This window comes from Lithobates pipiens, unplaced genomic scaffold, assembly GCF_037356315.1.
Source record: "Lithobates pipiens isolate NorthernLeopardFrog02 unplaced genomic scaffold, aLitPip1_a1.2 Scaffold_60, whole genome shotgun sequence".
Classification (NCBI taxonomy): Eukaryota; Metazoa; Chordata; class Amphibia; order Anura; family Ranidae; genus Lithobates; species Lithobates pipiens.
In genome coordinates, this window is record NW_027507882.1 from 1356428 (window position 1) to 1383274 (window position 26847).

General features: G+C 46.5%; 1 protein-coding gene across 2 annotated transcripts in view; it reads right to left on the minus strand.

Annotated features, from left to right (window-relative positions):
• Window positions 1-853: 853 nt before the first annotated feature.
• The window catches only part of LOC143958277 (putative E3 ubiquitin-protein ligase MID2), a 557933-nt gene continuing 531939 nt past the window's right edge, over window positions 854-26847 (minus strand). For both annotated transcript variants that reach the window (XM_077467793.1, XM_077467794.1), the window contains one exon: window positions 854-1641. In XM_077467793.1, the coding sequence (XP_077323919.1) occupies window positions 1233-1641 (409 nt within the window). In that variant the 3' untranslated portion in view covers window positions 854-1232. The remainder of the gene's footprint in view (window positions 1642-26847) is intronic.

Sequence of the window (26847 nt, forward strand, 5' to 3'; positions counted from 1 at the left end):
GCCGTTGGTTGTCGGGGTCTGCGGGCGAGGCGCTTATCGGAATCCGGGAGCCCCCTTTCATAAGGGGGCCCCCGGATACCGCCCCCCCGCCCTATGTGAATGAGTATGGGGTACAATGTACCCCTACCCATTCACCTGTAAAATAAAGTACAAAAAAAAACACAACACACAAGATAAAATAGTTTATTGCACAGCTCCGGGGGTCTTCTCGCCGGACTCCTCCGCTATCTTCTTGTAGCTCTTTTACTAGCGGAGGAGCCCGGCTTTCTTCCTCACCGCTGCCCTTCCTCCGACTTTGGGGGTCTTGTCCCCCTCTTCGGTTCTTCTGCCGGGCCACCGCGCCTTCTTCTAGCTCTCTCGTCCCCCCCTTTCCTGGCCGGCCGGGTAGCGTGCTCGGACAAGGGTCTGATGTGGACCTGGGGGGACCCCCACGCCGATTTTTTTCGGCGTTGGGGTTCCCCTTTAAGTCCATACCAGGCGGCGGGGCCAGCGACGTCTCCTGCGCGGGCCCCGCCTACCTGGAGACGCGCTCGAAATGAGTGGACATTCCTCCGCGTGTGTGGGCGAGTCCGTTCATTTCAAAAGTAGGGCGGATAGTACGGTGGACTTAGTACGCCGTATTAGTCCGCTGAAAAAGTGCCGTGTGTGGGCAAGTAGCCTGTTCGTAAAGTCCGACGGACAGTCTGGCGGGAAGTCAGTCCATCGGATAGACGGCTACGTGTGTACGCGGCATTACTGACACCAGTGATGGGGCACCATTCCCCTTACTGGCACTATTTCTCCCATTAAAACCAATGATCGGGCACTTTTTTACTCCTGCTGGCCACAGTCTGGCCCCTCTAAAGCATGAAGGACAGTAAACTGGCCCTTTCTTTGAAAGTATGAAGGCCACGGTGTATATATTAACTTTCATCTCCTTTCTAAGTAATGTCCAAGTGTACAATACACCCTTTAGTTATAGGGGGATGCTTACATAGTCTTTCAAACAAATTAAAATATGTCTTTTACAACAACGGAACATAATTTTAAGAAAAAATACATTTAAAAAAAGCTATTAATTGAATAAAGCTAGCTAAGCTATTGATCTTCCTGAACGTCAAACGTTGGGTGAAGTACAGGAACTGGAGAGATTCTTTTGAGTTTTTCTTTTCCTTTGACTGACCTTTCAAAGCAGGCAATAATATGTCCTATTCCCTAATAAAAGTATAAAACACGGAAGACACCAGTAGTGTTCACTGGCACGGTTTGAGTCCAGATACATATGGTGATTCTTGAGGTCTGCAGATACACTCTTGTTGTAGAGGAAGAAAAGTGTCCATGAAATCCGGAGCAGGGAGCCCTGAGAGGAGCAATAGAGACTTGTTCCATATGGTAAAAGTAGGACATACGGGCAGTATGAATGGGATTTCATAAGTGTGCAGGTGAAGGGAGTTAGCAGGATCGTAGAAGGAAAAGGTATTATTGTCATAGTCTAGAAGGACGCCCAACCTTTTCAGCTGGGGATGGGCGTCCACTAGAACTTCCTTGCTGTTGTGCCTAACGAGGAAATTGTTATTACATCGGGTGAATACCCAGGATGAGGTGTTCTTTCCAATCCATTCATTCTTTGGTGCTGACTTGTAAGCAATTCCTACTGCATACCTGGAAAAACAAGAAGTAAAATTAGACGTAGGTGTCCCATGAGGTATTAAAAGGTAAGTAAACAAAAGAATTAAAAATGTTTTCTATTGCGGCATTCATTTCTTGGATGTGTGGCTTTTGGTGACCTGGATCAAAAGCACAAAGAACATGTTCTTTGTTTTGTAAACTACTAATCTCTCTACCCACCGTGTGATGGGGATGAACAAAGGCAGGCATGACTGAAGCCTGGTGTAGGTGACATTCATGACTTCCTTCATAGATATTATGAAGGCATAGGCATGTGCACAGGGTGTTCCCGGTCTAATCGCCCTGTACACATACCTCCCAACTGCCCTGGATTGCATGGGACCATCCCAAGATTTGAATTACAGTGGGTATAGAAAAATAAATCACCCCTCTAATCACATTTTGTTGCTTTGCAGCCTAAAATTAAGACAGGCACGGTTTTTGTTTTTATCCAGCTGTATTTACTCAACAATTTATAGTTACATAATAGGTGAGGTTGTCAAAAAAAAACAAAAAAAAAACAGATTCACTGAGTTGGAAAAAAGATCACCCCCCCCCCCCCCCGTGTGAGTATTTTGTTGAACCCCCTTTTGCTTTAATTCCAGACTGTTGGGATTTGTCTCTACTAATTTTGCACATCTAGACTTTGCAATATTTGCCCACTCTTCTTTGGAGCACCGTTCAGTTAAATTTCCTGGTGACCATTTGTGGACTGCAGTCTTCAAGTCATTCTACAGATTTTCATTCTTTCAATTGCATGACTAGGTGATGCAAGGACATTCACCTTTTTCCCATGTGCTTTGGGTCATTGCCAAATTGGAAGGTAAACCTCTTACCAATTGAAATATTTCTGGCAGAGGGCAATAGATTTTCCTCAAGAATTTGATGGTATTTTGCCCCATTTATTTTTCCTTCTATCCTGACAAGTGCTCTAGTCCCTGCAGCAGAGAAACACCCCCATACCAGGATATTACCACCTCCCCCCATAACAGGATATTAGCACCCCCCCAATAACACGATATTACTACCTCCATGCTTTACTGTAGGAATGGTGTTATTTGGATCTTGAGCTGTACTGGATTTCTGCCAGACATATTGTTTGGTGTTGATGCCAAATAATTCAATTTTAGTCTCATCTGACAACCTTAAACGTACCTTGAAGATTCTGAGAAAAAGTGTTATGGTCAGATGAGACTAAAATTTTATGATTTGGCCTCAACACCAAACAATATGTCTGGTGGAAAGCCAATGCAGCTCACCATCCAAATAACACCATTCCTAAAAGTAAAGCATGGAGTTGGTGATATCCTATTATGGGGGTGTTTCTCTACAGCAGGGACAGGAGCACTTGTCAGGATAGAAGGAAAAGTGGATGGGGCAAAATACCATCAAATTCTTGAGGAAAATCTATTGCCCTCTGCCATAAAGTTGTCAATAGGAAGAATGTTTGCCTTTCAACATGACAATGGCCCAAAGCACACGGCAACAATGAGCACAGAGTGATTGAATGAACAAAAGGTGAATGTCCTTGCATGGCCTAGTCAGAGCCTAGACTTAAACCCCATTGAAAATCTGTGGAATTACTTGAAGACTGCAGTCCACAAACTGTCACCATCAAATGTAACTGAACTTGAGCAGTTCTGCAATGAAGAGTGGGCAAATATTGCAAAGTTAGTAGAGACAAATCCCAAAAGACTAAAAGCTGTAATTAAAGCAAAAGGTGGTTCAACAAATTACTGACACAAGGGGGTAATCCTTTTTCCAACTCGGCGATTCTGTTTTTGAATTATTTTCTGACGTGTTTTGTTATATCTTTCACTTGGATATTATACGTTGCAGTAGTAAATAAAGCTGGATAAAACCAAAAATTGTGTCGGTCTCCATTCCAAAGCAACAAAGTGTGATTATTTTAAAGGGGGGGGGGGGTGTTTCTATAGCCACTCTCAGTGGCCTCGCTAGGGGGGTGGTTACTGGGGCTATAGCCCCAAATCTGGGACCCATAGCCCTAATCTCTTACCTAGGGTTGGCTCTGGGCTCCGTCTGCTCAGCTGGTGGATGGGGTAGGAACGGGACTAGTTAAAGTTCTCAGGCACAAGTTCGTATCTATATTCAGCAATTTCAACAATTTATTTATTGTCCTGACGTCCACATCTATTCCAGTCTGCCGGGCAATATACCGCATCACAAGGATTACTCCACCGGGACTATTTGATGATTTTTGCGCTCAGGCGGAATAATCCTTGTGCTGCGGTTCCCGCAGATTGTTATAGAAGTGGACATCAGGACAATGATTAAATTGTCGAAACTGCTGAATATAGATAACTTGTGCCTGAGAGCATTAACTAGTCATGTTCCTCTCCCAGCCACCAGTTGAGTTGATGGAGCCCAGAGCCCAGCCCGGATCACCACAATCATTAAGCACTTGAGCTGAGGGGTCATACAGTCCTGTTGCTTCCCCTGGCCCCCAGCTGAGCAGAAGTGTTTTTTTTTATAAAGGGTGGCTCTCTGGGGTCCTTAATGTAGGGGGGGGGGGGGGGAATCCGCACTCAGCTATGTAACAATATTCTATATATATATAACAATATTCTATATATACATACATAGAGTTTACTGGTGTAAAGGGAGCACTCTGCACATCTTATATCCAGGAGCATCCAGCAGAGTGCCCTCCTTTACAATCGACAGTGCCCAGCAGAGTGTCCCATTTACACCTGGGAGTGCCCAGTAGAGTTCCCACTTTACACCCGAAAGCGCTTTTGGGTGTAAAGTGGGCACTCGGCTGAGCACTCCCAGGTGTAAAGGAGGAACTCTGCTGGGCACTCCCAGGTGTAAAGGAGGAACTATTTAGCAGTCGTCATACTCATCTAAGCTAGTTTGCACAGCTTTACCCAAATGTGAACAGTAGAAGATGGCAAACTAGATGCCGATTGTTATATTTGTCTGGAGTCCATAAGACACTAGTCTAAGCTTCCTTTCCATACCCATTACTACCCTGTATAAGTGGATACTACAGCCCACATTATCATCTAATGCAGGTGTCTCCAAACTTTTCAGTACAAATATTCACAGGCCTAAAACATTTTATAATGTAAATAATCAAATAGATCCCCAACATCAGAGACCCCCCTGCCCCTTACATCTATGAATGCCCACCACAGTCGCCTCTTACATGAAGGCGTGCCCCCTTTACACCACGAGGCACCCAGCAGAATGCACCTCTTAGTAGTTACTAGAGAATCTATAGGGCATTCATTGCCTGGGCAAGGTGGAGGTTGTTTTATACTTGATTTAACATGTGCATGTTTTTGTATACAATAAAGTGGGTTGATTTAATGTTTTGGCTGATATATATTACACACTTATATAAATTAGGTGACCGTTCCTGCATCTGGTTGTGTCCATAAATAGTAAAGATTACAATTATGAATAAATACAGTATAGGGAACCTTGAGGTTACTTTAGTGTTTGCAGAGTGCACCCCTTAGACCTGGGAGCACCCAGCAGAGTTCCTCCTTTACACCTGGATGCACTCCTTACACCCAAGAGTGCCCACTTTACACATGGTAGCCTAGCAGAGTGCACACCTTACACCCTGTAGTGCCCAGCAGACTGCCCCCGTCACACCTGGGAGTGCCCAGAAGAGTTCCCACTGTACACCCGAAAACATTTTCGGGTGTTAAGGGGGCACTCCCAGGTGTAAATGGGCACTCTTCTGGGCGCTGTCAATTGTAAAAGGGGGCACTCTGCTGGATGCTCCCAGATGTAAGATGTGCAGAGTGCCCCTTTTAAAACAGCGCCCAGCAGAGTACCCCCCTTTACACCAGGAAACTCTGGCAGAGTACACACCTTACACACTGTAGTGCCCAGCAGAGTTCCTCCTTTACACCTGGGAGTGCCCAGCAGAGTTCCTCCTTTACACCTGGGAGTGCCCAGCAGAGTTCCTCCTTTACACCTGGGAGTGCCCAGCAGAGTTCCTCCTTTACACCTGGGAGTGCTCAGCCGAGTGCCCACTTTACACCCAAAAGCGCTTTTGGGTGTAAAGTGGGAACTCTACTGGGCACTCCCAGGTGTAAATGGGACACTCTGCTGGGCACTGTCGATTGTAAAGGAGGGCACTCTGCTGGATGCTCCTGGATATAAGATGTGCAGAGTGCTCCCTTTACACCAGGAAACTCTAGCAGAGTGCACACCTTACACCTAGGAGAGCCAAGCAGAGTGCACAACTTAAACCCGGGAGCGTCCAGCAGAGTGGCCCCTTTACAATCGGGTGCTCCTAGTAGTGTGCACCACTTACACCAGAAATGCCCAACAGAATGCCCCCTTGCACCCTGAAGTGCCCACCAGAGTCCTGCTGGTTGGCAGTGGATGCACCAGTCTCCATTATTACGATACACAGCCTGGCACATCCATTGCAAGACTGCTGAGGTTTCTGTGATAAGACCACAATCTAATACAGTAAGGAATGCAGCAAATTAGTTCCACTTAATTAACACCACCACACTGACACAGAAAGAGCAAAGCAACAACATGTACATTGCCCGCTGCAGAAGAATGTTGGAGTTCAGAACTTCAGATTGCCTAGAGAAGATGGGGAAGATTGGGGAGCTCAGCAGATAACTTTTTTCTCATTTAGATCAAACAAGATGCTGTTAGATATGTTTGCAGCCCGGATCACACTGCACGGGCACTATTCAACATACCAGCTGCTGCTGAGGATTTCCTGGGTCCCGGGATACTGTGTGCACAGGGAGGGGGTGGGCTTTTTCCTATTTAGACCTCATACACATGGGTATCGATCAGCGCCTGTTTCCTCTGCATTAAATTCCCTGCTCTTCCCTACACCCAGGGAGCCACTGGTGCGGCGTACACCCATTGACTTGTGTTGGCGACTTTATACCACACCTGTGGCTCCCTGGGTGCAGGATAATGCTGGGGATTTTACCGCTTCTGCATTGTCAGTTACCCACGAAAGTGCAGTGTTTTCTGAGAATTGTGCGGGTAAATGCCAACGCAGACATGGTCAGCATTTACATTGGTACAGCCAAATATAGCAGCTGGATGTATGCTACCCCTGGGCAGAGGAAAGCGGGGCTTTTTTTTCTCAGAAAATAGGTGCTGGAACTCCTCCCTTCTGAGTTACTTCCTGTCTCCACCCCCCACCCCACCTCTGAACAACATCCCTTGGTTCCACTCCCTACCCACCTCTCAATACTGCCCATTTTAGAGACTACAGAACCAAGTACCATTTTGTGGTAATAAGTCATTTGTATGGAATTTGTTATTAATAGCAAGAAAAGCAGCAAAATAGATCCCCTGCAACAATAGATCCTTCCCAGCAACAACTGACGCCCCCCCCAGCAACAATAATAGACCTCTGCCATGCAACAACAGATCCCCCAGCAGAGAGGATCAATAGACTCCAGCGCACCCCTTGCCCCTTCTGAGTTACTTCCTGTCTCTGCTCCACCCCTGAGAAACATCCCCTGGTTCCACCTCCCAGTACTGCCCCTTTTAGAGACTACAGAACCAAATATCATTTTGTGGTAATAAGTAATTTGATAAATTAATATATTAATAATATTAATTTGATTAATAAAAACAAGAAAAGCAGCAAAATAGATCCCCTGAACTAATGGACCTCAACAACAATAGACTCGCCAGCAACAATAGACCACTCTCTCAACAGTAGATCCCTTCAAGCAACTATTGACCGCCCAGCAACATAAGCCCAACCGAAAAAAATAGTTCCCCCCACTAGCAACAATAGACTGCCACACAAATTAGATGCCCTCCAGCAACAATAGACCCCTCCCTCAACAGTAAGTTCCCTTTTAGCAACAACTGACCCCCATTAGCAACAATAACAGACCTCTGCCGTGCAACAATAGATCACCTCCAGGAACAATAGTTCCCCCAGCAAACAGCATCAATAGACTCTCCAGCGCACCCCTTGCCCCTTCTGAGTTACCGTATTTATCGGTGTATAACACACATTCATTTTAAGAGGGAAGTTTCAGGCAAAATAAATTAAATTTTAAATAAGGAACTTTGAAGCAAAATAAAGGTCAGTGCCCATCTGCAGCCTCACCATTGCCATCAATGCAGCAGCCTTACCATTGCCATCAGTGCAGCCTGATAAATAGAGATGGCCTTGCGGTTCGCCCGGCGGTCGGTTCGCGGCAAATTTTGGTCGTTCACGATTCACCAAACTGGCGGACATCTGGCGCTGTTCGCACGGCGGACATATGCGTTTACATTGTGAAGAACTTTGACCCATGACACATACATCATGGGGTACAGGACAGCCAATTGAGACATTTCAGCACATGGACAATTGGACATTCCCCCTACCTTATAAATAGACCTGATCTGGCGGCCATTTTACATTCTGTCTTTTGTCAGTGTAGGGAGAGGTTGCTGTGTGGAGCAGGGACAGACTATAGTGACACAAATCACTAGCTATTAGGTCCACAAATGTCCTTTTAAGGACTGGTATAGGTGTACAGTATATAGGGTTCTGGTGTACTGCTGCTGACTGTTGTGCTGGTGATTGCTGAGTGCACTGCTGACCGATTCTGCAGCTGTCTTTTGTCAGTGTAGGGACAGGACGCTGTGTGGAGCAGGGACAGTCAGTTTAATCACTAGCTATTACTATTAGGTCCACAAAGGTCCTTTTAAGGACTGGTATAAGTATACAGTATATAGGGTTCTGGTGCACTGCTGCTGATGGCTGTGCTGCTGATTGCACTGCTGACTGATTCTGCAGCTGTCTTTTATCAGTGTAGAGACAGGACGCTGTGTGGAGCAGGGACAGTCAGTTTAATCACTAGCTATTACTATTAGGTCCACAAAGGTCCTTTTTAAGGACTGGTATAGGTGTACAGTATATAGGGTTGTACACGTATAATATACTTTCTTTCAAATATAGAAAGTATATTATGGTGCACTGCTGTGCTGCCGAGTGCCGCCCGATTCTGCAGCTGTCTTTTATCAGTGGAGGGACAGTTTGGTGTTCTGAGCAGGGACAGTCTGCAAATCACTAGCTACTAGGTCCTTTATAGGTGTACAGCAGGGCTCAAGACCTGTGGGTGCGCATGGGAACAGAGTTCCTGCACTTTTTCCACAACAGGAACTGTTCCTGTTAGCAGCCATGTCCTGCAAGACTTATACAAGTATGCGAGCTGTGTGGCGGGTGCTATACCAGCAGCCGCCGACACAGCTCGCAATAGTAAGCGCCGCACACCAGGGGTGGACTGACCATTCATGGATTGCCAGTAGGGGGCCCATGACAGCTTCCTCTTCAATCTACCTGTCAATCACAGCTAGCTAACGGGTAGATCAGGTCCCTGCTGCTAAGAGATTGTATTTAGTCAGACCTCTGATGATACGCTCCTCCCCACCGGCCCCTCCTGATTTTCTGTCTCCTCACCCCCCCCCCCCCCCCAGTCTCCTGCATACCTGCTCTGTGTGTCCCGCTGAATCCCCCCCTCCTCTATCTTCAGTGCCATACGATGAGAGAACCCAGAGGAGGAGCACAGCTATTCTGCTCACAGGGCATGCAGGTCATGCAGGGAGAGAGGTGAGCTGAGGGTGGAACATCAGTATGGGGTGGTAAGCTGACCACAATACCTGGCAAAGTTTAATGCCAGGAGGGAAGTTTATGTGGAAATATGTGAAGGGTTGGAATAGCAGTGAGTGTGTGTTGGAGCCCTGCAGAGTTTGCAGCCCCCCAAGCTAACATACATCTCCTAAGCAGGAACACATCACTATCTCCCTAAGCATTCTGCCCAGATCATGTGCAGTCAATTTATGACCTTTCCGTTTAACCCTGTGTTATCCAAACTCTGTTCAATGAAAAGTGTAAACTCACCATATAAACACTCTATATACAAAATAACATTCCCCAATAAGGACCGGTTCACACTGCAGGCGAGGCGAGGCGACTCCGACTTGCCTCGCCGCGACCTGCCGCGACCTCAGCGGCAACTTGCAGATGACTTCTGTATAGAAGTCAATGCAAGTCGCCCCGAGGTCGCCCAAAAGTAGTACAGGAACCTTTTTTCTGAGTCGGAGCGACTCGAGTCACTCCTCTCAGAACGGTTCCATTGTACAGAACGGGGGCGACTTGCGAGAGCGAGGCGAGGCGAGTCGTGTCGCCTTGCATCGCCCGCTGTGTGAACCGGCTCTAAAGATCAGAACATGATGTTCACACTTGCGTGGAAGCACAATTGAATGAATGCTTATTATTCAGAGAATTACCGTATTTATTTTTATTGAGGATAGTTTTTTTTTTATTTACTAACAGTTAAGCTTCATACACACAATACGAAAATTGGATGAAAAATACCACTTTTGAAGTGTTTGTGCATATGAGCATATCATTATTATTTTTTTTTTTTTTTGTGGGGGAGTGGATCTTGGGTGGGAATTTTTTTCCCCAGGACTTGACCCCTGGTGTACAGTATATAGGGTTGTACACGTATAATATACTTTCTTTCAAATATACAAAGTATATTATGGTGCACTGCTGACTGCTGTGTTGCTGAGTGCTGCCCGATTCTGCAGCTGTCTTTTATCAGTGTAGGGACTGAGGGACAGTTTGGTGTTCTGAGCAGGGACAGTCTGCAAATCACTAGCTACTAGGTCCACAAAGGTCCTTTTATAGGTGTACAGTATATAGGCTTGTACACGTATAATATACTTTCTTTCCACATACATACTGCACTTCTCTAGAGATTTTTGTCACAGGGTCATTTAAAAAATGACAGGCAGAGGAAGAGGCAGGCCCTTTCGCAAGGGTGGTAGAGGTAGGGCAGGAGCAACAGACTTAAGCCAAATTGGCAAATTGCAGAAGGCGCGTGCGATTACGTCAAAGGACGCACCAGACTTGGTTGAGTGGCTCACTCAGCCTTACTCTTCTGCACCCTCCTCATCACTCTCTGCTGTGTGCACCCCCAAAGACACTAATACCACCACCACCATATACCTTCCGCTTGAGTCACAGGAATTATTTTCCGATCCATCACAAGACATTGCCGATGCGCAGCCACTCGTGGCATTGGATCAGGAAGAGGTGGTAGCAACAACCGCCACTCAGCAGTCTGACAACGGTACCCAGATCAGCCCAAGGAGGAGGTTGCTGCCTACACTGAGATCTCCAATTATAGCATGGGGAAGGTGACGTAGATGATGACGTGTCTAGTGATGGCACGTGGGTGCCCACAAGAAAGGAAGAGGAGGGGCGTTCATAGGGAGATATGGACCAGCAGATAGGGAGGAGAAGTAGGCAGAACTGAGGTTGCACAGGAGGGACAAAGCAGACTGCTAATATATCAAGAGCGAGGCATAAACCATGTATGGTCACATCTGGCGCTCCCAGGACGCCTACACATGGCTCCGCAGTGTGGGCTTTTTTTTAACGTGTCTGCTGCTGACAATAGTGTTGCCATGTGCAGCCTTTGCAGTCAACGCATAAGTCGCGGTAAGCCCAACACTCACCTAGGGACGATCGCCTTAAGAAGGCACATGAGCTGCCATCACCGAGCCCAGTGGGAGCAACGGTACACACAAAGCCACACTCCAGGCTCTCACCGTCCAGCCTTTTCTTCTACTTCTTCTCCTCTCTCCTCACAATTGTCCTCCACTCCACCTTCCATCATGCCATCCTCACGTTTTTCTGGAAAAAGGCAGGCTTCCGTGGGCCAAATGTTCGAGCTTAAAAAAATGATGATGCCAGATAACCCTCTTGCCCAGTGGTTGATGGCTGGCTTGTCAAAACTGATAGCCCGCCAACTACTGCCATATAAACTGGTGGACTCTCAGGCCTTTCGAAAATTTGTGGCCATTGGAAAACCACAATGGAAGGTCCCAGGAAGGAAGTATTTCTCACAGAAGGGCATCCCAGAGCTATATGGCCATGTTCAGCGGCAAGTGAATGTATCTCTGGCACACAGTGTCGGTGCCAAGATACATCTGACCACAGACACGTGGTCTAGCAAACACAGGCAGGGAAGGTATATCACTTTTACTGCCCACTGGGTGAACCTTCTGACGGCCGTCAAGCATGTAACCCGTGGCACCCGTGTAGATTTGGTTTTACCGCCACGGATTGCATGCAGGCCTGGCTCTTCTCCTCCTCCTACTCCATCCTCCTCCTTCTCCTCCTCGGCTGACTCCTCCTTTTCCACTGCTAGCGTCTCTTCCACTGCGCCGCCCAAGCTCCCCAGAACCTATTCGACATGCCAGGTGAGATGTTGCCATGCTGAGATGCGTATGTTGTGCCTGGAAGCAACGAGCCACGCTGGCCCTGCACTCCTTTCAGCTTTGCGTTCACAGGCAGATCATTGGCTAACACCGCTCAATTTGACAGTTGGTAAAGTAGTGTGTGACAACGGTGCCAATCTGCTTAGCGCATTGAAACAGGGCAAAATTAGGCACGTGCCATGCATGGCACGCGTCTTAAACTTGGTCATGCAGCGATTCGTTGTCAAATACCCTGGGGTCCAGGACATCTTGCGACAGGCAAGGAAAATCTCGGCCCATTTCAGAAGATCTTACACGGCCATGGCTCGCCTTGCTGACATTCAGCAGCGACACAATCTGCTGGTCAGACGTCTTATTTGCGATTGCCCGACGTGATGGAACTCAACCTTCTATATGCTTGATAGGCTGCTCCAGCAGAAACGTGCAGTTAACGACTACCGGTACGAACTCTGCGGCATAACAGATTCTGGGGAGCTTGGTTTTTTTCACCATGCCAGTAGCTGCTCATGCACGACGCATGCAGAATTCTGTGGCCAAACTGGTCAGTTGCAGCCATGGCGCCATCAGTGACATGGTACCTTATGCCTTCTTTATGGAGCGTGCATTACGTTGTGTCATTGATCAAGCCATGGAAGAGCAGGAGCAGGAAGATGAGGAAGTCGCAATGCTGGATGAATTCCCAGGGGAGGCTACTCTATCTGAGACAAGTCAACAACAGTTGTCTGAAGAGGAGTCAGAGGAGAATGGTTCCCGGGGCGGATGAGGAGGAGCAAAAAGAGCATGCTTTAAAACTTTCTGGGATCCCTGTTGTTGTGCGTGGATGGGTAGAGGAGAACGAGGAGGACGGCATTATCCTGGATGATGAGCAGGAGCCAGGCCACCACATCGCTTCCAGTTTAGTGCAAATGTTGTTCATGCTCCAGTGTTTTAATAAGGACCCCCGTATAAAAAGCATAAGGGTCAAGGACCAGTACTGGGTGGCAACGTACTTAGACCCCCGGTACAAACACAAAATGGCGGAAATGTTACCACTATCACAGAGGGCTGTCAGAATGGAGCACTTACAGACCTTGCTTCGACAACTGCTGCATTCTGCTTTTGCGTGCGCTGGCAGAGGAGGAATTCCCACTCCCAGAGAAAGAGTTGCGGGTACCAATCCAACAGCGCCTGCAAGAAGAGGGTGGTTTGAAGATGTGTTGGTGACTTATGATACAAGGTCATTCTTTCAGCCGACCCATCGACAGGTCTCATCCGGATCCAGCATCAGGGAACGCCTAGACCGGCAGGTGACCGACTAGACGCTCTGAGGAGTGATGAACCCCTGGACTACTGGGTGGGCAGGCTTGACCTCTGGCCAGAGCATACCCAATTTCCAATGGAACTGTTGGCTTGCCGCTCGTCCAGTGTTCTGTCCGAAAGGACATTCAGCGCAGCAGGGAGGATTGTGACCGATAAGTGCACTCGCCTAGCTCACGACAGTGTTGACTACCTCACATTTATAAAAATGAATGAGGCATGGCTCTCAGAGGAATTCAACACATGTGACCAGTAGACCATGTATATGCATAACTCTATAAACGATTTATTTAATCGAGCACACAGACCTTTTTTCTACCTTTGGCTCACTTCCTTGTACAAAAAAAGCACACTGTACTATATGCCCGTACCCTCCTGTTTAAAGAGGTTGAGCGATGTCATATTTTTGGGTCCCGCAGCGAGTTGCTGGTATCAGTGCTGGTGTCAGTGCTCTCTATCTCTGTGCTGGTGTCAGTGCTCTCTATCTCGGTGCTGGTGTCAGTGCTCTCTATCTCGGTGCTGGTTTCAGACAGTGAGGGAGATAGCAGCGGAGAATCCAATCAGCAGGCAGTACCAGCACCATGGCTGAGGATCAGCACTGGACTGTCACCTCTGGACCACCGCAGTGGAGCCCTGCATAGGTGGGGGTAAGGGCCGGGCAGAGGGAGGGGCTCAAGCACAGGTTGGCACACTGGGACACTGGCACAGGACTGCGCTGCCCTAACTGTGGCACTGATCATCTCCTGCACCCCCGTCATAGCCTGCGCTGACCTTGCCTCTCCTCCACTGCCTTCATGCGTTCCTGAATTGTCAAAATTTCACAGATAAAAAAAAAGAATGCTTGTCGTTGTCGATCCCAGATTCACTTAATACTTTTGTTATGTCAGTGTCCATGTTGTGGGACTATGTGCACAGCTAGTAAGTATTTTGTGGCTGAAAATATGGCCTGGAGGTTTTTAAGGTTCGCCTGCCATTAAAGTCAATGGGGTCCACCGCGAGCTTTGCGGTTTGCAAACTTTTGGCCGCGTTCGCGTTACGTCCCGTTGGAAGTTCATCCATCACTACTGATAAATGCCCATCTGCAGCCTAGAGGGGACACGGAGGGGGGTGGGATGAGCGCAGACAAATTACATACAGTAAGAATCTCCTATGATAGACAAAACAGTGGTCCAATGGCAGCCCAGGAGACGGAACTTCCTATTACAGAGGCCACCAAGTAAACAGGAGATTCTCACTGTATGCAATCTGATGATGCTCGCCCCGCCCCCCTCCCTGTCCCCTCCGAGGCAGCTAAAATTGAAGTAGCAGTGCAGGGGCGGATTGACCATTGGGCCATTTGGGCACTGCCCGAGGGCCCCATGCCACTAGGGGGCCCCATCAGGGTTGCCAGCCTCAGTAAAACCAGGGAAAGTATGTAAAAATTTGTGTTTTCTTTTTTTTTTTTTTAACACCTGACTCTGAAATGTCCCTTACCATCATCCTTTTGGTCTAAAAATCCTGAGATTATAGCTGCCCCACCTCTCCAGTACCTTCTCAGCCAATAGAAACGTGTCTGTGTATACTGTGTGTGTGTGTGTGTGTGTGTGTGTCTACTGTGTGGCCCCATATTCTCTGATTGCCTGGGGGCCCCATAATCTCCTATTTCCCGGGGGCCCCATGAGTTGTCAGTCCGCCCCTGTAGCAGTGTATAACACACGCATGCTATTTGCACCCAATTTTCAGGGTGAAAAAGTGTGTGTTATTATGCCAAGAAATACAGTACTTCCTGTCTCCGCCCCGCCCCACCCCTGAGAAACATCCCTTGGTTCCACCTATCAGTACTGCCCCTTTTAGAGACTACAGAACCAAATATCATTTTGTGGTAATAAGTAATTAGTATGGAATTTGTTAATAGCAGCAAGAAAAGCAGCAAAATTGATCCCCTGCAACAATAGATCCTTCCCAGCAACAACTGACCCCGCCAGCAACACAAGGCCCCCCCCAGCAACAATAATAGACCTCTACCATGCAAAAATAGATCACCCCTAGGAACAATATATCCTCCAGCAGAGAGGATCAATAGACTCCAGCGCACCCCTTGCCCCTTCTGAGTTACTTCCTGTCTCCGCCCTGCCCCACCCCACCCCTGAGAAACATCCCCTGGTTCCACCTCCCAGTACTGCCCCTTTTAGATACTACAGAACCAAATATAATTTTGTGGTAATAAGTAATTTGTATGGAATTTGTTAATAAGAACAAGAAACTCATCAAAATAGATCCCCTGAAGCAATAGACCCTTCCCATCAACAATTGACCCCACCAGCAACACAAGACCCCCCCCCCCCCATCAACAATAGATCACCTCCAGGAACAATAGATCCCCCAGCAACCAGCATCAATAGACTCTCCAGCACACCCCAGCAGCTCTTGCCATTACATACATTCAGTGCTGGAACTGCGCCGCCCCCCCCCCCCCCAAAAAAAAGCCCTGCGGGAAGGCATTATGGAATTTACTCTTCAGTATACAGGAGCTGATAAATGTCTGAGTGCATTAGACCTTACATGATACTGGCTCCGTGGAAGTTTTGTGCACCACATAGGACACGGCAGCAGGGACTGACATCCTCTGTAGGCCTTAATGGGGTCTGGTGGGAGGACGTCAAAGGAAAAGTACCTTCCTACAACACCAAAGTTTGTAGTGATCATCTGAGCACACATAAAACATTGATCTATATATTAAAGTTGGCACCGGGCAGCCTGTACACACTGATTTTTTTCATGCATTTTTCAGCTCCGTGCAGTACATTTTTGATGCACCTTTGTGCATTTTAATATGGGTGGGAATATGAGAGAATTTCTCAGTTTAACATGCATTTTACATGCGCTATCATTCATTCTTTATGGAAACAGTAGCTAGCCTTCATAAAGCAGGGCTTTTTTTTTTTAACCAATTGAGCCCTTATTTCCAGAGCTACTGATCCAGACATAGAGCAATCCCTTGGTGAGCTCAGTAGCAGGCAATGTAAACAGTGATATATTGATGGCTAATTGTATTATAAGTGATTTATTGCTGCAGAGCTGCATTGTGAAGGGGGTTGGTGGTGGATGAGAAGACTTTATGTAGAACTCCCATGAAATTTTTTTTTATTTATTGGCGTATTACACACACCCCAAGTTTAGGAGGGAATTTAAAAGAACAAAAAGGGAAGTTTAAGGAAAAAAACTTACATCTAAATGCCCATCAATACAGCCTTGCCAGTGTCATTTGCAGCCTTGCATTGCAGCCTTGTCAGTGTCTTTGTCATTTAAAAATGGTGCCGCCGAGATACAGAACGGATGTCCTGTGTATCTCAGCGGCGCTCAGTAGTTCTCGGCGGCTTTCGGCTATTTTTGCCCGTTCCCGGCTATTTTCGGCCACACTCGGCCGTACTCGTCGGCTTTCGGCTTTCCGAAAGCCACCAAGAACGGCCAAAAATAGCGGAGAACGGCCGAAAATAGCGGAAGATAGCTGAGAACGCCCGGTGCAGCCGAAAATACCTGGAAGCCACAGAGAACGGCAGAAAGGGTTACAAACAGCGGGGGATCAGCGTATAACATACACCCCCGATTTCCCCCTGATTTTAGGGGGAAAAAAGTGTGCGTTATAAGCCGATGAAAACGGTATATAGCAGGTAAAATAAGTATTGAACGTGTCACCGTTTTTCTAGGTAAATATATTTCTAAAGGTGTTATTGACATGAAAGTCTAACCGCATGTTGGTAACAACCCATACATACAAAGACACCAAAACAAATAAGTTCAGAAATAAAGTTCTGTGTAATAAAATGAAATGACTCAAGGAAAAAAAGTATTGAACATGCTAAATGAAATGTATTTAATACTTGGTAAAAAATCCTTTGTTGGTAATAATCGCTTCAAGACGCCTCCTGTATGGAGAAACGAGTCGCATGCGTTGCTCAGGTGTGATTTTGGCCCATCTTCCACACAAACGGTCTTCAAATCTTGAAGACTCTGTGGGCCTCTTCTCTGAACTCTGATCTTTAGTTCTTTCCATAGATTTTCTATTGGATTAAAGTCAGGTGATTGGCTGGGTCATTCTAGGAGCTTTATTTTTTTTTTTTCTTTGAAACCAATTGAGAGTTTCCTTGGCTTTTGTTGGGGATCGTTGTCTTGCTGAAATGTCCACCCTCGTTTTATCTTCATCATCCTGGTAGATGGCTGAAATTTTTATCAAGAATGTCTTGGTACATTTTTCCATTCATCCTTCCTTCATTGATATGAAGTTTGCCAGTACTGTATGGTGAAAAACAGTTCCACACCATGATGTTCCCACCGCTAAACCTCACTGTGGGTAATGGGGGTGTTTTTGGGGTGATATGCCATTTGACCTCCAAACATGGTGTGTATTATGGCATCCAAAGAGTTCCATTTTGGTCTCATCTGACCAGACTATACTCTCCCAATATTTCACAGGCTTGTCTAAATGTTGTGCAGCAAACTTTAAATGAGCTTCAACATTCTTTTTGTTCATCAATGGAGTCTTGTGTGGCAAGCAACCATACAGGCCATAGCAGTTAAATGCATTACTTATTGAAACAATTGTACCTGCTAATTCCAGGTCTTTCTGAAGATCTCCACAAGTGGTCTTTGGCTCTTGGACAACTCTTCTGATAATTATTTTCCCTCCTCTGTCAGAAATCTTGCAAGGAGTACCTGGTCGTGACCAGTTTATGGTGAAATTGAGTTCTTTCCATTTCTGGATTATGGGCCCCAACAGTGCTCACTGGAACAGTCAGAAGTTTAGAAATCCTTCTGTTACCAATGCCATTAGTATGTTTTGCAGCAATAAGGTTGCGAAGGTCATGAGATGTTTCTTGTGTGATACCATCAGTTGAGACTGAACTGAACTGATATTAATTTGCACTGACAAGGGGCAGGATTGCTTTCTAATTACTGATAGATTTCAGCTGTTGCCGTGTCTTTCCATGCCTTTTTGCACCTCCCTTTCTTCATCTGTTCAATAATTTTTCCCTGGTGTCATTCCATTTTATTACACAGAACTTAATTTCTGAACTTACTTGTTTTGGTGTCTTTGTATGTATGGATTGTATGGGTTGCTACTGACAGATGGTGAAAATTTCATGTCGATGGCAGCTTTAGAATTCGATTTACCTAGAAAAATGGTGACGTGTTCAATACTTATTTTACCTGCTGTATTATATAATAATATTAAAGACATTGTGGAAAGTGTCTACATGACACTTAGGTTTCTTGTCCTACACATGGTGAGAGGCTCCAGAGTTTGTGAAGGATGTGGAAAAAGATATTTATCAGAATTTTTACCTCCTGCTGACCACCTAACACATATATGCGGTTGCGGGGCAGGTGAGCTTCAATGCCCATGTGCCACACATATGTACCAATAGTGCCTCCATTGTCTCGGAACATGCTCCGAACACACTGACAGCTCCTGGTCATCGTTTATGATCAGGAGCCATGGGGAAGGGCTCCCAATCAAGTGACCACTATGACAACGTTGTATTTGGGATTTTAAAGGTGCTAAATTACAACATTGTGCCTGATATCAGTTTCCTGAAGAAGCCAATTACCAAGGCGAAACATGTAGAGATGAAATCAGTCAGCACATGTATTAGTACTGTAATTTCAACATCTACCTTTTTGTAAGTTTGTTTTAATGCTTTAATAAAGTTCTGCTTTTTATTAATGATTTTGTTCTAATTTAGCACCTTACAAATCCCAAATACAAATTTAAATTTTTCTTACTTTTTTTCAAGGGATGTGGTGTTTTATCCTTACTAGATGATAAGCAAAATACTTTTTCTCCTCTTAACCTTTTTATTTTTCAAAATAATTGGGTGATTTATTGAATTTGTGTTCCCTAAATTTCACAGAAATTCCTTTCAGCTCATATTGTGTAACGTAAAAAATTGGAGCCACCACTATTTTATTCTCTAGGGCAGTGATGGTGAACCATGGCACCCCAGGTGTTTTGGAACTACATTTCCCATAATGCTCAGCAAAACTGACAGTTGTAAGCACCCTCCCAGCATATGGTTTGTCCCAACTCCTAAAACTGTCATTTTTGTCAGACAGCTTGGTCTGTTACAGAAAGAGGAAAAATAAGGTATCTACTGGCAGGATCAACCAGTAAGAGAAATGGTTATGCTGGGACGACAAATATTGCTGATAACAAACTAAAAGCATTTTATAAAAAAATAAATAAAAAAAAAAGCAAATTTTGTCCCTGGTTCCACTTTAACCACTTCCTGCCCATGCTAAAGCTGAAAGATGGCTACAGCGGGGGCTTAATTTGTGTGGAGGGCATACATGGATGTCCTCCCGAGATTGTGCTGCCTACGTGCTCTGTGATCGCCACTCCTACGGACTCAGCTGATCACAGATTGGGGTAAAGGGCCAATCGCAGTGGCCCTTTACCATGTGATCAGCTGTCAGCCATTGGCAGCCGATTATAGGATGCAAACACAAGCCGGTTACCGGCCTTTCTTTCGGAGAGAAGAAGAGAATCGGCAACCAGCTTGTGTTAAAGGGACATTGGCACTGATAATTATGGCACTGATTATCAGTGCCGTCCCAAAAGTGCCCACCAGTGCTGCCAATCAGTGCTGCTTCATTAGTGCCTCATCAGTGCCACCTATCAGTTCCACCTCATTAGCAGGGGCGGGCTGGACCGGGGGGCAGGGTGGAAATTTCCCCCCAGGCCGCCTACCTTGACATTAAAAACGGCCGCGGCGGTGTTCTGTCATAAATTCCAAGTTAAATTAATGAACCTTATGACAGAACAGCGGCCACCGATTGGCTGTATGGCATCTTCTGCACTGCACTCTGGGAGTTGTAGTCTGGCCGCGCTCGAGTTCCTAGTGGTGGGAGGAACTCGGCAATGCAGTAAACTACAACTCCCACCTCCCAGGAGTCTCAGAGGCAGTCGTCAGGGCATATGACATGCCAGGGGAGAAGGTGCGTCACGTCACACGTGACCTGATCGGTTATGGACTGGGGCCGAGCTCTGGATTGAGGAGTAGCAGAGAACAGGTGACATATTCTTCACCCCACCTCGAAGAGACTGTGCAAGGCAAGGACCTGGCTGTGAGATAGACCCAGACACACCCCCAGCTGACCCCCCCCCCCCACATTCCATGGGCACTGATGATGGGCACTGCACTGTTGAGGCTGAATTGATGGGCACTTATCAGACTGCACTGATGATGGGCATTTAAATTGCACTGATGATGGGCACTTATCAAACTGCACTGATGATGGGCATTTAAACTGCACTGTTGATGGGCATTTAAACTGCACTGATGATGGGCACTTATCAAACTGCACTGATGATGGGCATTTAAATTGCACTGATGATGGGCACTTATCAAACTGCACTGATGATGGGCATTTAAACTGCACTGATGATGGGCACTGCACTGGTGATCCTGCTTTGATGGGCACTGATTCTGCCGCACTGATGCCTGGGCGCTGTCTGCACTGGTGAGGCTGCATTGATCAAGCTGCACTGATGATGGGCACTTCACTGGTGAGGCTGCATTGATCAGCACTGATCAGCCTGCACTGGTGCCTGGGCACTGTCTGCACTGATGAGGCGGCAATGATCAGGCTGCACTAATATGTACAGTCTGCAGCGGTGAGGCTGCACTGATCAGGATGCACTGATGCCTGGTCACTGTCTGCACTGGTGAGGCTGCATTGATGGGCACTGATCAGGTTGCACTGATGCCTGGGCACTGTAAGCACTGGTGAGATAGCACTGATCAGGCTGTACTGACAGGCACAGTCCAGGCTGCACTGATGGGTACTAATCAAGCTGCACTGATGATGGGCACTGCACTGGTTAGGCTGCATTGATGGACACTGATCAAGCTGCACTAATGCCTGGGCACTGTCTGCACTGGTGAGTTAGCACTGATCAGGCTGCACTGATGCCTGGTCACTGTCTGCACTGGTGAGGTAGCACTGATGGGCACTGTCTTCACTGGTGAGGCTGCATTGATTGGCACTGATTAGGCTGCACTGATGCCTGGGCACTGTCTGCACTGGTGAGACGGCACTGATCAGGCTTCACTGATGGGCACTGTCTGCACTGGTGAGATAGCACTGATCAGGCTGCACTGATGCCTGGTCACTGTCTGCACTGGTGAGGTAGCACTGATGGGCACTGATTAGGCTGCACTGATGGGCACTGTCTTAACTGGTGAGGCTGCATTGATTGGCACTGATCAGGCTGCACTGATGCCTGGGCACTGTCTGCACTGGTGAGACGGCACTGATCAGGCTTCACTGATGGGCACTGTCTGCACTGGTGAGATAGCACTGATCAGGCTGCACTGGTGAAACTGAATAGATGGGCACTGGTGATGGTGAGCTGATTCTGTGGTTTAACCACTTCAGCCCCTGAAGGATTTAGTAACTTCCCGACCAGGCCATTTTTTGCAATACAGCACTGCATCGCTTTAACTAACAATTGTGCGGTGGTGTGACACTGTACCCAAATAAAATGTATGCCTTTTTCCCCCACAAATAGAGCTTTCTTTTGTTGGTATTTGATCACCTCTGCGGTCTTTATTTTTTGTGCTATAAACAAAAAAAGAGCGACAATTTTGAAAAATAAATGTTTTTTTTATTACTTTTTGCTATAATAAATATCCCCAAAAAATAAATTTCTTCATCAGTTTTCTACTCACACTGACCGCCGTCCGGCCCCCCCTAATCCTGAAGGACAGTAAACTGGCCCTTTGTGTGAAAAGTTTTGAGACTCCTGTTTAGGCCAATATGTATTCTACACGTTTTTGGTAAAAAAATAAATTGCAATACGCATATATTGATTTATTTTCGAAAAAACTTATAGCATCTACAAAATAGGGGATATATTTATGGCATTTTTTTTTCTAGTAATGGCTGTGATCAGCGGTATTTAGTGGGCAGATCGGACACTTTTGACACTTTTTTTTGGGACCATTGACATTTATACAGTGATCAGTGCTAAAAATAGCCACTGACTACTGTATAAATATAACTAGACGGGAAAGGGTTAACACTAGGGGGCGATCAAGGGGTCAATTGTGTTCCCTGGGAGGTGTTTCTAACTGTGGGGGGTGTACTGATTGGGAGTAGAGAGAGATCGCTGTTCCTGATCACTAGGAACAGCAGATCTCTCTCTAACTCCCCTGTCAGAACGGGGATCTGTCTGTTTACATTGACTGGCTCTCTCAGGAGCAATCACGAGTTGCCGGCGGATATCGCAGCCACATGCATCAGCTCCGGCATTGCCACGTAGCAGGGGAGCCAATCTGCCGCTGTATAAACGACAGCGGCTGGTTGGCAAGGTGTCAATGGGCCACTTGACTGGACTTGCCCCCCAAGCCTAGGGCTGCCAGCCCTCCCCTGCTCATTAGTGCCGGCTATCAAAACTGCCTCATTAATGCTGCCTATCAAAGCTGCCTCATTAGTGCCTCCTCATCAGAGCCGCCTCATTTGTTCCCATCAGTGCTGTCTCATTAGTGGCGCCTATCAGTGCCCCTCAATGGTGCTTCATCAGTGCCTCCTCATTAGTGCAGCCTATCAGTGCCCATCAATGCTGCTTCATTAATGCCTCTTCATCAGAGCTGCCTCATTTGTGCCCATTGGTGCTGCCTCAGTGCCACCTATCAGTGCCCATCAATGATGCTTCATTAGTGCTTGCCCGTCAGTGGCCATCAATGCTGCTTCATTAGTGCTTGCCCATCAGTTCTGCCTCATTAGAGCCACGTATCAGTGCCCATCAATGCTGCTTCATTAGTGCCTCCTCATCAGAGCCGCCTCATTTGTGCCCGTCACTGCCACCTATCAATGCCCATCAATGGTGCTTCATTAGTGCCTCATTAGCTCACATCAGTGAAGGAGAAAAATTACCTGTTTGCAAAATGTTATAACAAACTATGAAAAATCTTTTTTTTTTCTTTCTAAAATTTCAGTCTTTTTTAATTTTAGCAAAAAAATAAAAAACCCCCAGTGGTGATTAAATACCACCAAACGAAAGCTCTATTTGTGTGAAAAAAAAATGTAATTTGAGTAAGGTGTTGCATGACCGCAAAAAGCTTGAAAATTGGCCTGGGCAGGAAGGGGGGGGGGGGGGTGAAAGTGCCCGGTAGGCAAGTGGTTAAGAAATTGATTTCTGTATTCATTGAAAGGTTAGAAAACAAACGCCACCTATGAACTGATACACTAATGAGCGAACCATCTTCCACAGTATGGTGGGAGACAGAGTAACACACGGGTCTATTTTTGGCATAAATTACCAGGCAGGTTGCCTTTGATCTCGCTCTTTGCCCAGAGCAAACTGGTTAATGGTTACTGTTAAGAGCGTTTCTCTAAACTGCCATTTACATAATCCAGAAAGCGGTAAACCCCTTTACTACGGGTGCCTCTCTGCTCCTCATCTATACTAATGCAAAACAGTGTTAAAAATGCATTAACCTGGGTGCTGCCTTTTGCAAAGGATTCTGGGTAATACGTCCACCTCCAGCAGGCATTTTTCCTTGTAATTTTTTTTTTTTTATGAACTCAGCAAAACAGATTTCTTCTGTACTGGAATTTAAACATTATGAACACCTCTGCAGCGAGGAGTGGGGCTTTTTCACGCTTTGAGAGCCTGAAGTGCTATGTACCTGATTAAAAATGAATGTTTGAGGATGGTGCGCCGCATGTTAAACAGACTGTGTGCAAGATTTTTTTTTTAAGCCGAGTCGATGGCATCATTGTAATCCGTGTTGTCAGGAAACCGACTGACCTTGTAGAGTGGGGGCCGGGGGGCCGGGGGGGGGGGGGAAATGTGCTGGAATTACACAGGGCCATTAAAAGTAGTTCTAACCGATTTAGACGTTCCCTGTGTGCTTCGGATTACTGGCAAGACAGCAAAAAGCTTTTTGTTCAGGTAAAAAAAAAAAACAGGCATAGAGGCATCATTTAAGGCTAGGTGCTTTAGATTTAAAATGTATGTGAAAACTGGAGTTAGCACTTACCGGTAACTCCTTTTCCGGTGGTCTTCCAGGACAGCCCTTGAGAGATGGAGTCCCTCCCATCGACACAGGAAACACATTGCCACAGTTCAAAAGGCAGCCCCTCAGGTCCCTGGTCAGTCATTCACCAAGAACCGAAGGATGGAACTGCAAAACATATAAACCATAACAGGTAATAACATTAGTACATCACTATAATCAAATAAAGGGTGGGATTGTGCTGTCCTGGAAGACCACCGGAAAAGGAGTTACCAGTAAGTACTAACTCCAGTTTTCCCAAGTGTTCTTCCAGGACAGCCCTTGAGAGGATCCCCAAGTACTTACCAGATTAGGGGGAGACCACGGCCTGGAGGACTTTCCTCCCAAAGGCCTGATCCTGACTAGACATTAGGTCCAGTCGGTAATGCCTTGTAAAGGTGGAAAAGCTTGACCATGTGGCTGCTTTACATACCTGCTCCGGGGTGGCACCAGCTCTTTCTGCCCAGGATGCAGACAACGCTCTTGTGGAGTGAGCTTTCACACCCTCAGGAGGATCTCTATTCAAGGCCTTATACCCCTCTGCTATAGCTAGTCTAGTCCATCTAGCTATGGTTACTTTTGAAGCTTTTTGCCCCCTACGCTGCCAGTAAAAAAAGGACAAAAAGGGAGTCAGATTCTGAATGGATTTGTTACTTTTAGGTACTCTAGAATACACCTCCTCACATCCAATAAATGAAAACGTTCTTTCTCATTTGCTGCATTTTGACAAAATGAGGGGAGGACAATATCTTGTGACCTATGGAAGCTGGATGCTACCCTTTAGTAAGAACCCAGGGTCTGTCTTTAGAATGAATCTGTCTTCTAGGATCTGTAAAAACGGTTCCCTGATGGAAAGGGCTTGGATTTCACTGACACTACGGGCTGAAGTGATTGCCACCAGGAGTACTGTCTTAAATGTAATAAGCCTTAGGGAGGCCTCTGAGATAGGCTCAAAGGGTGACCCACAACTGCTAAATCCCAGGATGGGACTCTGTTGACTCTGACCGGCTTACGTCTAGCAACTGCCTTACAGAACCTAGCGACAAAATGATTTTCCTGTAAGCGTTCATCTAGGTACACACTTAAGGCAGCTATCTGTACCTTAATAGTACTTAGAGTTAACCCCTTTTGTTTATCCCTTCCTGTAAAAACTGTAGAATATTAGCCGTATTCATGTTTATCTCCTTACGGCTATTCAGCCAGCTATTAAATTTTCTCCAGACTTTTTTGTAAATAGCCCTTGTGACTGGTTTGCGACTCTGTAGTAAGGTCGCAATTACCTAGTCTGTCAGGCCCTTACTCCTTAAGATTTCCTCCTCAGTAACCATGCTGAAAGCTTCAGTGTGGCCACTTGCGGATGATAAAGAGGTCCCTGCGACAGGAAGTCCTGTCTGCAGGAAAGCCTTAGCCCCTGTACACACGGTCGGAGATTTCGACAACCAAATCCGTCGGATTTTGTCCGTCGGATCTTGTCCGAAACTGTTGCATACACACGGTCGGACTAAGTTGTTGAAAAATCCGATCATTCAGAACGTGATGACGTAATTTCGTTACGATGGGACTACGTTCAGGCTAGTATCCAATAGCTTTGATGTAGGAATTTGATCTGAGCATGCGTGGCACTTGGTCCGATCAAAATTCTCTACACATGATCGGAGTATGTCGAACCAGTTGGTCGGGAAATATTTCCAACAAGTTGGAAAATTGGGTCCGACGGATATTCAGACGAAATCAGTCCGATGCATACCACACACAGTCGGATTATCCGACAACACGGTCCGATAGGACACACTCCGACGGATTCTCCGACCGTGTGTACAAGGGCTTAGAGGAGGACAGTCTGTCAATTGTAGTAACATTGTGAACCACGGTCTCCTGGGCCAGAACGGTGCTACTAGGATCAAACAGGTTTCCTCTGTGAGGAATCTTGCTAGGATCCTCAGAATGAGATGAAGAGGGGGAAATGCATACGCCAGACTGAAAGTCCACGGAGTCTGCAAGGCATTTACAACCAGGGGCTGATCTCCTGGGCTCAGCGAGCAAAAACTGGGAACCTTTGCATTCTCTTTGCTTGCAAAAGGGTCCACTACTGGTTTTCCCCAGTGAGTTGTTATAAGATTGAATACCTCTGGGTGCAAGGACCACTCTTGGTTCAAAACTCTTTTTCCACTCAAGAAGTCCGCTGTGCTGTTCAGCTCCCCTTTCAGGTGTACAGCAGAAATGGATTCCAGATTGGCTTCTGCCCACTGGAAAATGCGTCTGGCTACCAACATCAAACAAGGATTTCTGGTAGCTCCTTGTTTATATATGCTACAGCCATCATGTTGTCTGAACGGACTTGTAGATGGTGACCCTGTATTGTGGACTGAAAAGCTAAAATAGCTCTCAGGATTGCTGTTAGCTCCTTCCAATTGGAGGAGAAACATTTCTCTTCCGGGGTCCACTTGTCCTGGACCCAGCTCGAGCCGAGGTGGGCTCCCCAGCCCCAGCTGCTCGCATCTGTGGTCAGTGTTGAAGTGATAGGAAGGACCCAAGGAACCCCTTTGTTTAGGTTCTCCCTGTCCTTCCACCACCAGAGGGAGCGTTTTATTTTTGAGGG